At 43.6% G+C, this 15,174-nt stretch overlaps 1 protein-coding gene across 4 annotated transcripts in view; it reads left to right on the top strand.

Moving 5' to 3' along the window:
• The window catches only part of LOC6535922, a 31,056-nt gene extending 17,479 nt beyond the window's left edge, over positions 1 to 13,577 (top strand). For 2 of the 4 annotated variants that reach the window (XM_002096502.4, XM_039375589.2), the window contains exons 5-15: positions 7,714 to 7,827; positions 7,918 to 8,055; positions 8,176 to 8,313; positions 8,399 to 8,487; positions 8,820 to 8,947; positions 9,032 to 9,151; positions 9,223 to 9,368; positions 9,440 to 9,614; positions 9,678 to 10,000; positions 10,408 to 10,605; positions 10,669 to 13,577. In XM_002096502.4, coding sequence (XP_002096538.2) covers positions 7,714 to 7,827; positions 7,918 to 8,055; positions 8,176 to 8,313; positions 8,399 to 8,487; positions 8,820 to 8,947; positions 9,032 to 9,151; positions 9,223 to 9,368; positions 9,440 to 9,614; positions 9,678 to 10,000; positions 10,408 to 10,605; positions 10,669 to 10,772 — 1,673 coding nt within the window. In that variant the 3' untranslated portion in view covers positions 10,773 to 13,577. Of the gene's footprint in view, positions 1 to 7,704; positions 7,828 to 7,917; positions 8,056 to 8,175; positions 8,314 to 8,398; positions 8,488 to 8,819; positions 8,948 to 9,031; positions 9,152 to 9,222; positions 9,369 to 9,439; positions 9,615 to 9,677; positions 10,001 to 10,407; positions 10,606 to 10,668 lie in introns of all 4 variants that reach the window. The other 2 variants (XM_039375587.1, XM_039375588.2) reach the window with 1 other exon arrangement.
• Positions 13,578 to 15,174: the final 1,597 nt, after the last annotated feature.

Genomic DNA, 15,174 nt, shown 5'->3' with positions numbered 1-15,174 from the left:
CTGCAAACATTTTATTCGCATCCATAACTCGTTGTTAGTTGCTGTAATTCCCTTGGTTCTAAACCAGGTAGCGAGTTCTAGTGCACCTAATTACCGGGGAAAATAGAAAATAGAGAGGGCATAAAAGTATCTCATTGGCACATAATGCAGGTTGCACCGCCGCCGCTCGACCTTCTTACATGCTCACTTAACCTCTCCCTTAGCCGGATCCAGATGCAGATTCAAACTCAAAACGAGATTCAGCTTCAGATCCAGATCCGTCATGGCAACGCCGCAATCCACCCGGACACGCATAGAAATGTAAATTCATTATTTATTATTTGTTTGCCTCAATAGAAATCAAATTAGTTTAAGTGGCGAGCTCTTGGCCCAGAGCAGAGCGCAGTCAGACAGTTGGCTTCGCATTTGAAAAACGCCCACCCAGCGCCACGCCCATCGCCACCAAGCCGCCCATCGCCACCCCCCACATTTTGATATTTTCCACTTGATATTTCCGAGCTGGAGCTCCAGTAGTCCGACTGAATGACTGTCTGACTGTTTGACTGTTTGACTGCCTGACTGGCAGTCTTGGCTGCCTGCCTTCCTTTTTTCCTTGATTTGATTTTGTTTAAATATTAAACGAGAGTTTTAGGTCTCATTTATAATTCAGGGGATCCCACCGCCCGCCCGCCACCCGTCCACTCGATTGAGGGGGCGGGGTCAAGTTGGTTTTGATTAGCAGACCGTAAAACAATGGTATCAATAGTACAATGGAATTGCGTGCGTGTGTGCCTGTGTGCTGTGCTTTATTAAATCATTATTTGTTTAGATTGTCACACAAGCGCGCACACAAACACGAGATTAAATTTCAGCTTTGGATAAAAGAGCAAGCCCTTCGGCAAACTGAGTACTGAGAACGGAAAACTGAAAACTTAAAACTGAAAACACAGCAAGGACTCATCCTCATGCATTTTGCTAGTTTAAGGCCTTTAAATTGAGACTTTCAGCAACGGCATAATAAAGTTGCTTTCAATTACGACAGTTTCAGTCATTTTTATGGCACACACATGGAAACAATGTATCTGCATCTGGCTTGGCAGACTGTAATTGGGCTTAGACAGTCGACAGTTTCAATTACTGAAAACTTGTACATACGGGATTAGGAGGGAAAAGCCTTGTTAATTGCTATAAGGCTAATGTAGTGTCGTTTTCACTCGTGTCGGGCATCAAAGTATATGGAAGCTATTCCTCACTCCCACGCACACACCGGCGAATCTACACTCTCGGTCGAAATAATAGCTTCGCATAGGGCTTTGTTTGAGGAGGTATATGCATTAAATGTTGAAGCCTAGTTAAGCTTAAATTATTTAATAACTTGAAGTGTCTTTCATTTAAATATCAATTGAATGTACTCATAGATTGCCGTCCCAGAAGAAAAACAAACATAATTAAAAACAAATCCATGTCAAGGCGGTAGCCCTATTATTTCGACCGTGGGTGTGCCAGAGAGGCAAAGTGCGTTTAAGCGAGCTGCCAATCAAATGAACAAGTCTGCTGCCCGACTCCTGAATCCTTCGATTCATTGGCATCAATGATAATCCAATGCGAGCCATCAAAAGCAATTGCATACTTCGGGGCGTTTGCTAACTGCCATTTAAATTGCATTTTCGAGTACAAACTACACACGATAGTATGAGTATCACTAGCCACTCGACCCGCACGCCCCTGCAACCCCCTGCAACCCGCCACCCAATCTTCCCCAATCTCCACTGCCCCCCTTAATTATGTTTACCGCTTTTTTGCGAGCGCTTTTAGTCAGACATTTTGTGTAGCTGGTGACGAGCTGCCAGGCAGCATTTGCATACCAATTTACCACCCACCCACCTGCCTCTTTTTCCAATTCCACCTGCACTCCCCCTGCCTCCTCCTCCACTCCGCCTGCAAAAAGCGGAAAAACCCTGGGAATAAAAAATGAAGCCTAGGCCGGGGTGATGGGCACTCAATGAAGGCCAGGCCGCAGCGTTTTAATTGCAGCACAGAAGCGTAGGCGGATATGAAAATAATTAAAATAATTAAGCAAAACTACGGCATCCGAGCACTCGGCGCTGTGAGGAGGTGGCCCTCTACTTGAGTTTTCGTTTTCACATTTTTTCCGCCAAAATATTCAACAATCATCTCTTTTCGCCGCATCCGCCGCCAGTTTCTTTTGGGCGTTTTATTATGAGTTTATCTTTTTGGGCGTTCAGCGCAGACTCGCATTCCTTGGGCCCTCATAATTTGTATTATGTTATTTGGTGTTACAACATAACAGGACATGCTTTCGCCAATTTCGGTGCAAGAATATTTAAATTTAATCAAATGTCGGTAAAAATGTTTGCCATGCCTTTTGTGCCCGCTTCGACAAAAGTAAAAAAGCAAACGTGGGGAGGCAAAGCCATCAACAATAACAACACGCATACGTAACAGGGCATTGCCATTCCGTTTGGGGGTGGATGTGTGTGCAAGTGGGTGTGTGGGTGTGCGTGGGGTTGTGGGTGTGGGGATTTTCACCTGGACGTTGACTGGGTAATTTGTTAGTGTGGCCAGGAGGAGCAGGCAACCCAACTCAACCCCGATCTTAGTCCGACACCGAGTTTTATTTTATTTTATTTTATATAGTTTTTGGCATTTTCATGTGCCCACTTTTCCTTCGTGTTCCGCCTTTTTTCTGGGGCCCTGCGTGAGTTGGTACAGTTTTCGCCACATATATACATATGTATGTATATATACATATAAAGCGCGAATACCGAATACCGAGCATAAAAACTTATTTACCTAGGGACACCCGGGAACAGAGCCGGATTCCGGATTCCGATTTCGGGGCGATTCAGTGGCGTCAGGCGCCCGGGGTGTCAACCAATTTCGAGTGTTTTCCCCGGGTCCTGGCCCCCAACATGAAAGGGGGAGTGGGGGAAAAAGAAAATCTCTCAACGCTCCTGGCCAAACACACACCGTGTTGCCAATTGTTGTTTTTGTCGGTTCCCGGCATGGACACACACACACAGCCATGACCCACACATGCGTATATATTCACATTGCCATTTTCATTTCAATTCATTTCATTTATTTATGCAATATTTTATGTGCTCATTCATTTTTGCCCGTTTCGCTGTCGTCGGTGTGCCCGATTGTTCTATTAATTTGTTGTCGCTCCACTCGGGCTCCTCGTGGTCCCCTTACCATCCAGACCATCCTGGTCGGTGCCGCTTTGGCCCGGTTATTTGCCATCCGCCACGGTTCGGTTCCATTGTCAATTTGGTGGATACACGTCTATTTGTACCTAGTATTGTATGCGCATAAAATTCGTGCCATAAACCCCATTCGTCTTAATTTGTATGCCTTGTTTTGTTACTGTTACGGTTACGGCTACGGTTAGGTTCTGTGTTTTGTGTTTTGTTGATACTTATTTATTATTTTTATGCCCGGCTCACTTATCTTTGCGTGTCTAGCCTCCGTGGTCCCTTGCCGAATATTTTGGGAAATTGGGGAGTGTAGAGGAGGGCTGCATACCATAAACTAGCCTCGTGCATTAAAGCCAAATTCGACAGAACTGCAAACAATAAATTCGCGTAGCCACGTAAAATAGTCATCATCAGCAGAGGCAGAATTCGAATCGGAATGATAATCTGATTTAGAAGCAGAAGTAGAAGCCGAACAAGAGGCGATAACCTCACCGCAAACGACAGTCGTAGAAATGTGAATATGAACAATGACAATAACAATAACAATTACACACAACGCTGTAAATAAAGGTCCAAATTCCATATATTCTCTTGTACAGATATTTAATTGTGTTTGTTTGTTGGTACATACATACTTACATACATATTTACTACTGATTGATTTGATTTTCAGTTACTTTTGAGATACTGTTCGTTGTCACCAATTGAGACGCTTTGTTTTTGTTTTTTGAATATTATATATAACTCTTTGTATTTGTAAATGATTATGATTATTAATGTTTATATTAATCCACTGCTAACAAAAATCATCATCAACTTTGTACAGTAAAACCATAAGCGAGTTAAAGTAAAACAAAAGAAGATTAACCCAAATCTGGAGCTTCGGCGTGCGACGAAGTTGAATGTAGGATTTCCAAGATTGGTAGCGGTGCATGAAGAGATGTACATAAACACACTTGTAATATAACTCCATACCTCTAAGTTCACCAATGTTTTCTCTCTAAGCTTCTAATTTGATTGTGATCCGAGCGAACGGTTTGTAAATCTCCTTATTATGCCTAATAATGTTTTTGGAAATAATTCTTGCCTTGTTTTTTTTTTTTTAATCTAATCAGATCGAGTCTGCCAAGCTCTTGGAAATCGTACAACCCAAATGCCCATTCCATTTCAAAAAGAATGCCTTTCGAATTTCGTTTACCGGTTTGTTAAGTTTCCTTCAGTTGTCCGATCCCCAAAATGCACCCGACCGCACCCGAAAAATCCACCACAATCCCTCACAACTCCCGCTTTTGAGTTCTGTTTTCGCTTTAATAAAAAAAAAGGATTAAAACAGGAAAATTCACTGGTTTCCATAGAGCCTACGAAAGCGATTTCGAGACACATCTGTATAGAAAGCTCATTACTTTACCTACTCTCTGTCATACTTTGTTTTCTAATTCAATTTTGTGGATTTCAACAAGAAAGGATTTCAGCTAAATTTTGTGCTCCTTTGCACATGCCTCTGAGAAAAAATGAGAAGAAGAAAGATAACGAAGCACAGCAAAGTGATATGTATCTAGCCACGAATATACATATATCGAGTACATCTTTGTATGATGATATGATGATGAAATGTTGGGATGGGCTGCCCGGTGACCGCTAGTATAATTGTCTCATTTATCAATTACTTATTGTACTTTCTTCTTACTACATTCTACCTAACCTAACAACCTACTACTACTTTACCTTACTACTACCCTACTACTACTACTACTATTCGTACTACTATTTGCTCTATGGGTTCACCATTCTGTGTTGTTCTTTCCTTTCTGTGTGTCCGTGTTTGTGTCCTTTTCAGTTCCCAGCTTTGGTTGTTTCGATTTTTTGGTTTCCTCAGTTGCTTTGTTGTTGTTTAATTAGTTTCCATTCAGCTCGGTTTTGTTCTGTTCAGTTCGGTTCAGTTCAGTTCAGTGCAGTCGGTACTCCCTACGTTCTGTACATACATGTGTGTAATTTAATTAATGTAATTTTAACATGAAACTCAACAATTTCTGCTCTCGGTTACTCATAAGTTACAATTGTGTCGTTTGTTCGTTCGTTAGTTCGTTGGTTGGTTCAATCCTTTGTTGTTCCTACTCCTAGCTGTGTGTGTCTCTTCTCGTTTATCATTGTTGTTCGTGTTGTGCGTGTGTGTGCGTTAGAATGTTTTTGGGCCACTATACTCTGCTGTATACTGCAATTTAGCCCGGCTATCTAATATATGTAACTCTGCGCTTAACGGTCCGTCTGACCGCTATACAAAAACAAAAAATCTAAAAAAAAAGACCAAAAATCGTAAAGAGAATACCGAAAACCAACTGCAAAAGTATTATAATTTATTTTACATTTTTTTCTTACGTTTTTCCATGTCTGTGATGTCGTTTTTTGCCTTGTCATGATATACTCCCATATATATGCTACAAACGCTTTTCCGTAGTATTTGAACATTACACGCACACATACACACACACACACACGTACTATACCTCCAAAAAAATGAATATGAATAACATCCGATGCCCACACCCACTCTCACACACACATAAAACATGACACACGACACCCATACAATGCCACACCCACTCTACACCTTTCTTTTGTGCCTTGTATAACTCATAAAGTGTAGTTGCTACTTAATTACAATCATTACTCAAAAACGCCACAAGGCCGGTCCTGAAAACCAGCAAACCTGAAATCCCATCCATCCATCTCTCCAATTCAGTCGATTACACCCGAGTGTATCCTGCATATTCTGGCTCTATACACCACACATATTACATACATACGTAATTGGTACTTTTTCCATAATTATTTTACTCTATTTGCGACTATGCGTGTGCCTGTTTTTAAGTTCCTTGCCGTAGCCTGTGTAATGCTAAAGAAACCAACTGAAACATTTCAATTTGCTGAAAGAAAAGTTGAATAAAAACCAAATACGAATACAAAACCCGTTTGTTGTGTGTCTTTTTAGATGTAAACATTTTGTACTGTTGAGAACAATGCCTGAATGTGTTTATGTATATATTATGCCCATATCTGTATCTGTATCTGTTGGTGTATACTTACACGAAACGGATTTTAGTTACAATTAACTTTACACCCACAACTCAACAACTCTTACCAGTAAAAAGAAAACGAAAAAAGAGAGGACCCTTTACCACAAGAGCATATATATGCCACATATATCTCTCGCGTTTGCCATCAAAGAAACCATAAACCACCGATTACCCAATTTATTCATCATGAGTAAATGTTTGTTATTATTATTTAGTTGATTCAAATGTTATGCTTGCTCTAGCAACAACTACCTTATATACGGCCTTACCAGGCACTAACATTATTTTACGACCTGAATTTCTGTTTCCCCGCCCAGCTCCACCTTCCCCTACCCAATTCCAATTCCAATCCCCATCCCAATCTCAATCCCAATCCAAAACCCATCCAGATCCCGTGCTTTTGGTTTGAAAGCCGGAAGAACAAGATGAACCAAGTGTGTGTTTTTGCTTTTCGGTTATTTTTTTGAACGTGTCGTGCCCTTCAGTTGAGTTTACAATACAAAAGTTGGGCAGTGCAGTTTCACAGCCCAAGGAAGTTCCACAGCCGCTGAAAATGAAAAACTCTTGTCTTTAAGTTATTTCTGTGAACGTCATAAGTCTTTGGTTTGTTGTTCCTTACCGCCTTTGGTTTGTTTGCCTCTTTCTTTGTTGTCTCCTATATATTTTTGTTGTATTTTTCTGGAACTTACATACTTATCTTACTTATGTATTGTACTTACCGCTGCTTTTTACACATTTCCACAGAAATTGTTGTTGTTTCTCCACTCGGTGCCGCACTGGAAGCTCCAAGCTGGGCGCATGACCGCGGTGGCAAGTTGCCTTTGCCTTTGCCTTTCCAAACAGCCAAAGCAGCTCGCAACTCGCAACGCTCGACTTGCGACATTTTTGCTGATTTAGAGCTCCATTTCGTCATTTATTTGCGCAATTTTCTCCCGGACCATCAGCATCAGCGGCCACTTAATTAAACAAATTTCTGTGCAATTTAAATGGCATGCTTGGCGATGGCCCCGCATGAGAAATCCCAACATCCCAACGTCCCAAGAGTCCAACATCCCAACAGCCCAGCAGCAGGGCAGCTTCCAGTGCGGCACTAAACAAAAAGTTGAAAAAAAAAATCAAAACCAAAAAATAAATATATATATAAAACATAATTTTCACATCCCTAGCCCTTTGTAGACTTGACTTCCTTTCAACAACCCTGCCCTTACCTTAATGTTTTGCTATTACTTAGTACAGTTTACTACTTACCAACTCTGCTCCCACTAAAAACCTTACTGCTTTCTACTACTAATACTGCTACTACTACCACCACCACTCTATAACTACTACTACTACTATTTTTTCCTACTTCTGTGTGTTCTGTGTTCAACGACCATCTAATTTGCGATTTGCATTAATTGAATTTTTATTTGTGCTTTTAAAATAATCATGTCCCCCAGACTTTTGCAAGGGCCGTGAGACTTTACAGAATCTCTGCGACCAGATTCCGGGCGATGCCCTGCTTTACTCGCTGTTCCGGGAGAGCGCCGAGCCGGTCAAGTGTCCGCTCAAGGGTGAGTAGGCCACCCAAGCCCCGCCAGGAACTTGGGGCACTTCAGGGACTTTGCCAAGGGGGATCTACAACCCTCTACAATCTTTCGCAGGGCCCTTCATCTTCACGTACAATCGCGGGCACGGGGAGTGCAAGTCGCCGGTGTCCAATATTGAGAGCTGCACGGAGGAGAGCCGCCTCCTGTTGAGCTTCCAGGCCTGTCCCGATGTCCAGGGAACCGAGAGTACGGGTAAGAACCGCCTCCTCCGCAGGCGCCAATGACTCATCGCCTTTCTGTGCCTGGCCGGAGCTCAAGACGAACATCCTTCCTTCCTTCTTGCTTCCTTTCTTTTCGGTGGTGCTCCTGCAGTCGAGGAGCTGACTTGCCTGGCAACCTGGAAGGACGGCAACTCACGCTACTTGGTCGGTCTCGTCTCGCACCATCACGCCATTTCGAATGAGGAGCGCTATCGCTGCTTTGTCTACGAGAAAATCTCCTCGCTGATGGGTAAGCGGCTTCCCATCCAGCCCCCGGGCAAACAGGATGAACTTTTGTTTGGGCCCTAATACCCGTACACTTGTACCCTTTGCAGGCGGACCCAGTATGCTCAGCTCCAAGGATGCCGAATATAAGCTGGCCCAATCCGGCGACGCCACTTGCAATGGCTTAGACAGTGCCGAGGTAAGCATTTTCCACACCCCGTCCAGATCTCACTCCCACCCCGAAAGTGCCACACCCTGTTCTCCTGCCATTTTACTCCAGCTGCACTCGAAAAAAAACTTACTTGTTCGCATAGTTTTTATAGCCATGGATAGCTTTTAGCATAATTTTTCGCTAAGCGTTTCTTTATAAACCAACACCCTTTGATGTATGTTTTTAATTTTGTTCGCGGCCTATTAGGGAGCTAGAAATCTTTCTTTTAACATTGAAATGAGATCATTATAAGCAACACTATTGTTTTGAGTGTTGAAAGACCACGCCCAGTTGCTAATCCAACCAACTGCCGCCCACAGGTTGGCTCACGTATCATGTCGCTGCGAAAACCTCCCATCGCCGAGCGATGCGACTTCCCGGCCTGGTTCAAGGGACCCCGCCACTGGCATGCCCTCATGGGCAATGCCGTCTACAATTATCATTCCAAGTGAGTAGCAATCAGGCCTGCGGCCAAGTTGTCATCCAAATTCGAAAACGTAACCGATCCCGAACTCGAACATCCACTTTGCAGCGACGGGTCCGTGCACATTATTAAGCCCAACGGCTATATGGAGACACGTGCGCTGTGCGAGCAAATAAATAAACAGACTCCGACCGAAATGATGGCCGTGGTGCACTACACCACCGGGTGGTAAGTGGTCCCAAATTGAAAATACCCAGCCTCCGATTTCAATGTCCACCCTCTCTCTTGTCCGCCGGTAGCCAATCGGGATTCATGTGCATGATGTTCTACCGACGGGACACGTTCGTCATCGAGATACAGACCGGCAAGCCTGCCATTCGCCTGGAGGACGCCTGTGCACCGGATCACTTTGACATCAATAAGATGGCCTACATTACCTTGCTGGGTAAGTTGCACTGACTTGCCTGCCGCCGCCTCTGCGAGCCTTCTCAAACGTTTGCTCATGTCGTTCCTTAGCAAGCAATCCGGACCTGGCCATTTGTCCGATGGAGGGCATCTACTCGCTACGTGGCGCCATCGGACCGCCGTACCTGGCCACGCGCCACAAGCGCAATCACAACGGAAAATCGCATCTGGGCCACGGACATCACCACCACGAGGGCGCTGACTCTGGAAATTTCGGACATAAAGGGTATGTTCTCTGTGTGGCGCCTTGCCACCTCTGCCTTTTATTAATCTATTTCGATGGTCACAGACACAGTTCGTTGAGTTTCCGAAACGCGGAGCGCATTGAGCGCGGCTCCTGGCATGCCAATACCCGAGGCCTGCCCGTTCGCAGTCGCCGCAACGCACCCAAGGATCCGCAGGAGCATCTGCAGCAGCAGCAGCAGCAGGAGGCGTTGGTCCTGGAAAAGGTCAACAGCAGCGATACAAGCGTGGGCTTCGTGGCCACGCGGAATCGACGGGATGTTCCCGGTTGTGTGCCCAACTACAATGCCCAGCGGCAGCTTTGGGTGGGCTGTACGGCGGAGAACTTGATAGACGTTAGTCCGCTGTGCAGTGTGGATGGTGAAGAGGGTGAGTAGATGTCACATTGCTACGGGAGTAATCTGTATTGACACTTTGTCGATGTAGCATTTGATAAATTCCTTACTGTCACGATTTGGCTAAAGCTTAGTATTTTAATTTTTCACTTAGTGCTAAATATCTTTCAATGATTTTAATTAAGGCCGCTCAATCAGTTGTCTACAATGATTTGATTAGTTTGTAAAGTTTTGGCAGACAGTTAACACATATTTAAGAAGTGAACACTGCTCAAAATCTTACTCCGTGATTTAGGGGCACCAAGATATTTGGAATTATTTACCTGTGGTGTTTCTTCAATATAAGTTCTTTGACTGCAGAACTAATTGATTTTACATCATTGCATTAAAGTAATATTAATGATAATAAAATGTAAATCATATCTCCCTGCCTATGTCCAGAGTACTCCTGTCACGGATCCTGGAGCGAGAACAGCACCTTCTACATCATAGCGCGCCACAAGGGCAGCAAGCACGGAGTCTGTCTGACATATCGACCCACGGAGGGCACAGCTGCCAAGTTGGTAGTGGGCGATGCCTGCTATCGCGGCACACAGAAGCCACCCGATCACCATTTGGAGGCCAACCTGTCAGTTTTGGGTGAGAAATTGTTCGAAATACGTGAAATACAGAAACATAAAGCTTCGAGTCTCCAACCCGCAGGTAAATGTGGCGAAACGGGCGCCAGTGCCGCGCAAGCTCACCTGGCCAATTGGCTGCTCCTGGTGGTTATGGCGATGGCGTCATGGCTTCAACTGCACAGCTGAGGGACAACAAGTGGCAGGAACTATAACTAGACGTACATATGTAGGCACCTAAGCGTGACAAGCCAAAGCGCTACGTATACATCACCAATTCCCCGAAACCAAATCCCATTATGATCGACATGTAAACAAGACACATCTAAGACTTATTGTATATTTCGTGTAGCATGTGTAAGGCGAAATCAAACCACTTCGCGCTGGTTTGGCTGTATATAATATATTGTTTTTTCTTTAGTAATGATACACACTTTTGTTTAGTTCTAAGTGCTTTAAATAAACAAGATTTCGATAGTTAAGACACACAGGAGCACACAATATGGAAAATGGTTTGCAATACAGCCTTAGGTCAGCGCTATTTTGATTAGGCCTAGTAAAACGCGTCTATTATTAAAAGTAGCGCCACTATGAACGCAAGTATGCTGCGAATGCTATTTATTTATAGTACGATTACCCGTTAAGCGTTTAGAACATAAAACCAACCAGAGAAAAGACATCAGAACTATACGAACACAAGCTAAAAGCTTCTTCGTTTCGTTTTTTTGAAATCATCTTGTAGTGTGTTGTATGAAATGTATTTTTTTATATCATTTCCGAAATGTTTCCTATAACAAAGTACATAAGAGAAACAGGATGAAGGCAGAACATTTTTAACTATACAATATAAATGTGAAAATCCGATTTCGCGATGCTTTCAAAATGTACAAACAAGCAAATGGCCAATCGTTGGCCATTCCATGATTATAACGCTGCCTGCAGCTCAGCATTAATACATATGGCATAAATAAACAATATATTTTTATGTACAAAACGCAAAATCGTGCATACATACATACATACGAGTATATATAATGAATAACGTTTTGCATAGGATCGCATTGGTTTCATAATACATAATTAATACCTTGCAAAGTACGCATATATTGTATGATTCATTGTAATAGTTATATATACTGGCAAGCATACGTACATACGTAGGTATGTAAGAAAAAGTGAGAGATTCGAGCAACTTTAATAAGTAGAGGCACACCACTTTCATAATCAATCAACGTACTTTGTAAGATACAAAACAAGAAAACAACACAACAACAAAGATGAGCTCACGACTCAACCAAACGAATGAAAGACAAATGGTGTCAGGTCGGTAGCAAAGGATGCTAAAATAATTAGAGTGTTTAAGACAATTAAGCGGTGATATAGGTCTAGAATAAAGAACTGTGTAAACTCTGATAGAAGCACAAAAGCGGACTGCATTTGCAGAAAAACCGGAAGAAACAGAACAAACAGAACAAAAGGACAACATCTGCTAGGGTTTGAGCGAGGAATTAATGATGATCAAGTGTATCCAAAGGATTTCAAAAACTAGCATTTTTCTCTCGATGTAGTAAGCAATCATTTTGCCCAAATTCCAAAACGAAAACCTTAGCGAACTAATACGCGAGTATCGAGTAACCATTAAGGAGTAGCCAGGACATAAGCAGAGAGAAGAGACCCCTTCAAGGCAACTAGTCAAAATTTATGAAGCGTAACTTTGAGTTCCATGTAAATATCGAATGTAATGCGAATTGACCCCGGTACGCGGTACGGTGTGTGTATACATATGTAACTAATTCCTAGTTAGCTAAAGGACGAAAGGATTGTGGCTAGGGAACCGACAACTTGCCGTGCACTGTGGCGTACGGATGAGTAAGATATGGGTTACTTTCTAAATACTATGTATACATTCAGCAACACTTATATAGAAATACGAAGATAATGAATTATAAACTCGAACAGCAGACCGACACCTAATGGGAAATACCGAAACGGAACCTGAACCGGAAGCAGGAAGGCAGAAGATGCAGCACACCATATCGTTGTGGCCAGACAAATCAGTAGTCGAGATGAGATGTACAAAAATGTACAATGATGATCGGACGAAGTGGCAGACGCTGTGCTTGAACGTTTTTTTTAAGTGTACCTCTCTTTAAATAGGTATTTCCATTTGTTGTCAGCTTTTAAAACGTACATACGAATACGAGCATATAAAATAATGATAAAAGCATTTTAAAGAACAAAACCGAAGACACATGAATCAAACGAAATATCGAGTAACACTTGAAGTCAAGGGAGAGCTTTAAAGCCCATCCTCCATCACCAGGACTCCAACCAGGAAATTCCACTTGGTAGCCGCTTTTCTGCTTTATTTTGCAATTGTTAAACACAAAACACTTTACTGCCCCCTCAACATCCCAACCCTTCCCGTCTTCAAATTCTGAATCGGCTTCAGGATGCAGCCTAAGTTCTCAACTTGTATCATTGTCAGAACCTTAGTGTGTTATTGATGTTCCAAACGGTCTCCACAAATGTATTCGAACGTTTCTAAAAACTGCTACTTAATTAAACGGCAAACCAAACATAAATCCAAACCAAGCAAAAACGTGCAAACATATTTTTGTAAATAGACAAAGCAACGCTTGAATTTTTATCCAGTTTTTGTGTATGGCCTATTGCAGTCGACTTATGTGTGATGGGCGGCGGCTTCAGCTTGTGGGCGTGGCTGCTCCATTTGAGTGTGAACGCTAAGCATTAGAGATAAGTGATTTTTATATTCAATGCGATTTTATAAATCATTTTAATTGTCTATTTTAATGGGTGCAGCAAGCAGAAAGGAAATGAATGTAATTATGCCGTCGATTTAGTTCATGTGTGTGAAGAAATATGTATGCAATTTTCGTCAATAATTGAATGTTTTGAATACTGTGTTCTTACCTTGTTTGGATTTGTTTTTTAAGCTAATATAAATACAAATAAAAACTAATTAAAAATAAATATTTATTGTGTTTTAATCTGGGTATGGCCACTTGGATTTCAAACAGAGGATTTAAAATTTACATACATTCACTCGCATAAGTCCATGTACACCCCCTAAAAGTGAAGTGAGAAAGTGTTTTCTAATACGGCCACGGTCAAAGCGGCCATAAAGTGTTGCAGCCCTCTCCACGTCCAGGAACGGGCCTACCTGCCGATGCGCGGCATAGCATATGCCAGGGTGAAGGGTGTGCATATTTATAGCTGCTACGCCCCGCCTAGCGACAGCACTGACCAATTCGAGGAGATGCTGGACACTCTTGTCAATCATGCGAGAGGGCGCTGTCCGACAATTATTGCTGGGGACTTTAATGCCTGGGCAGTCGAATGGGGCAGCAGGGTATCCAATCCCAGAGGCAGAGCGGTGATAGATGCTATGATGATGCTGACCTGACCTTGCTGAACGACGGCCGCGTGCCCACGTTTAATAATGACAGGGGAACCTCATTTATTGACGTCACTTTTGTCAGCAGAGGCCTAGTGGCTAACTCAAGCTGGACGGTACTGGACGTGGTAATGCTGAGCGATCACGCTCTGATCACCTTTAGCGTCTCTTTGACTGGCACAACCAGAAGTCAACCGAGAAGATCACTGGGGCAAGCATGGGATACCAGGAAGTTCGATAAGGATATGCTGCAATATCAGATCGACACCCTACTAATCCCAACGGGTGACGCAGAGACAATGGCGGCGGAGCTTATGAAAATACTCGTAGCAATGTGCGATGCGACAATGCCTCGCAAAAAAAAGGTGCAGCGTAAGCCCCCCGTATACTGGTGGAGCCCCGTCCTTCAACAGATGCGATCGGAATGCCTCAAGGCTAGGAGGAGAGCACAACGAGCTAGAGGTAGCCCTCATCAAACGGAGCTGCTGGAAGCTTTTAAAGCCAAGCGAACCGCGTTCAAGCACGGAATCTCGGCGGCCAAGGCACAGGCCTACAAGAATCTGCTCGAAAGCGTAGACGACGATACCTGGGGTCTGGCCTATAAGCTGGTAAGCAACAAACTGCGGAAGAGAGATGTCCCCCCTTCGGACCCTGATGTTCTGGCCAACATCGTTGCGGAGCTTTTTCCGATGCAGTCGACCACATGGCAGCCATTAGCCGCAGCTCCAGTGTCCGACTTCCCGAGCATCACTGCACAGGAGGTTGTGGAGGCAGCAAGGCGCATCAAGGCTAACAAAGCCCCTGGACTTGATGGCATTCCGGGAGTAGTCGTCAAAGCAGTGGCGTTGTCTAGACCGGACATCTTCAGGGACACTTTTCAGCAGTGCCTTCTGGACGGAGTCTTTCCGGCAAGGTGGAAAAGCCAGAAGCTGGTACTTTTACCTAAAGGGAAAGGTCCAGCACAAGCTGCAGTCAGCTACCGCCCACTATGCCTTCTGGACATAGTAGGAAAGCTATTTGAGCGCATCCTATATGCCCGAATAGAGGCGGTAGCCGAGAGCACACACGGTCTAAGCAGCCACCAATATGGCTTTCGAAAGGGAAAGAGTACCCTCAACGCACTCACGGCAGTGAGAAACATTGCCAAGAACGCGCTCGAGGGCGACAGATGGC

The sequence above is a fragment of the Drosophila yakuba genome, chromosome 3R, assembly GCF_016746365.2.
Source record: "Drosophila yakuba strain Tai18E2 chromosome 3R, Prin_Dyak_Tai18E2_2.1, whole genome shotgun sequence".
NCBI classification, from domain to species: Eukaryota; Metazoa; Arthropoda; class Insecta; order Diptera; family Drosophilidae; genus Drosophila; species Drosophila yakuba.
This window is presented reverse-complemented; position numbering and strand designations above follow the sequence as displayed.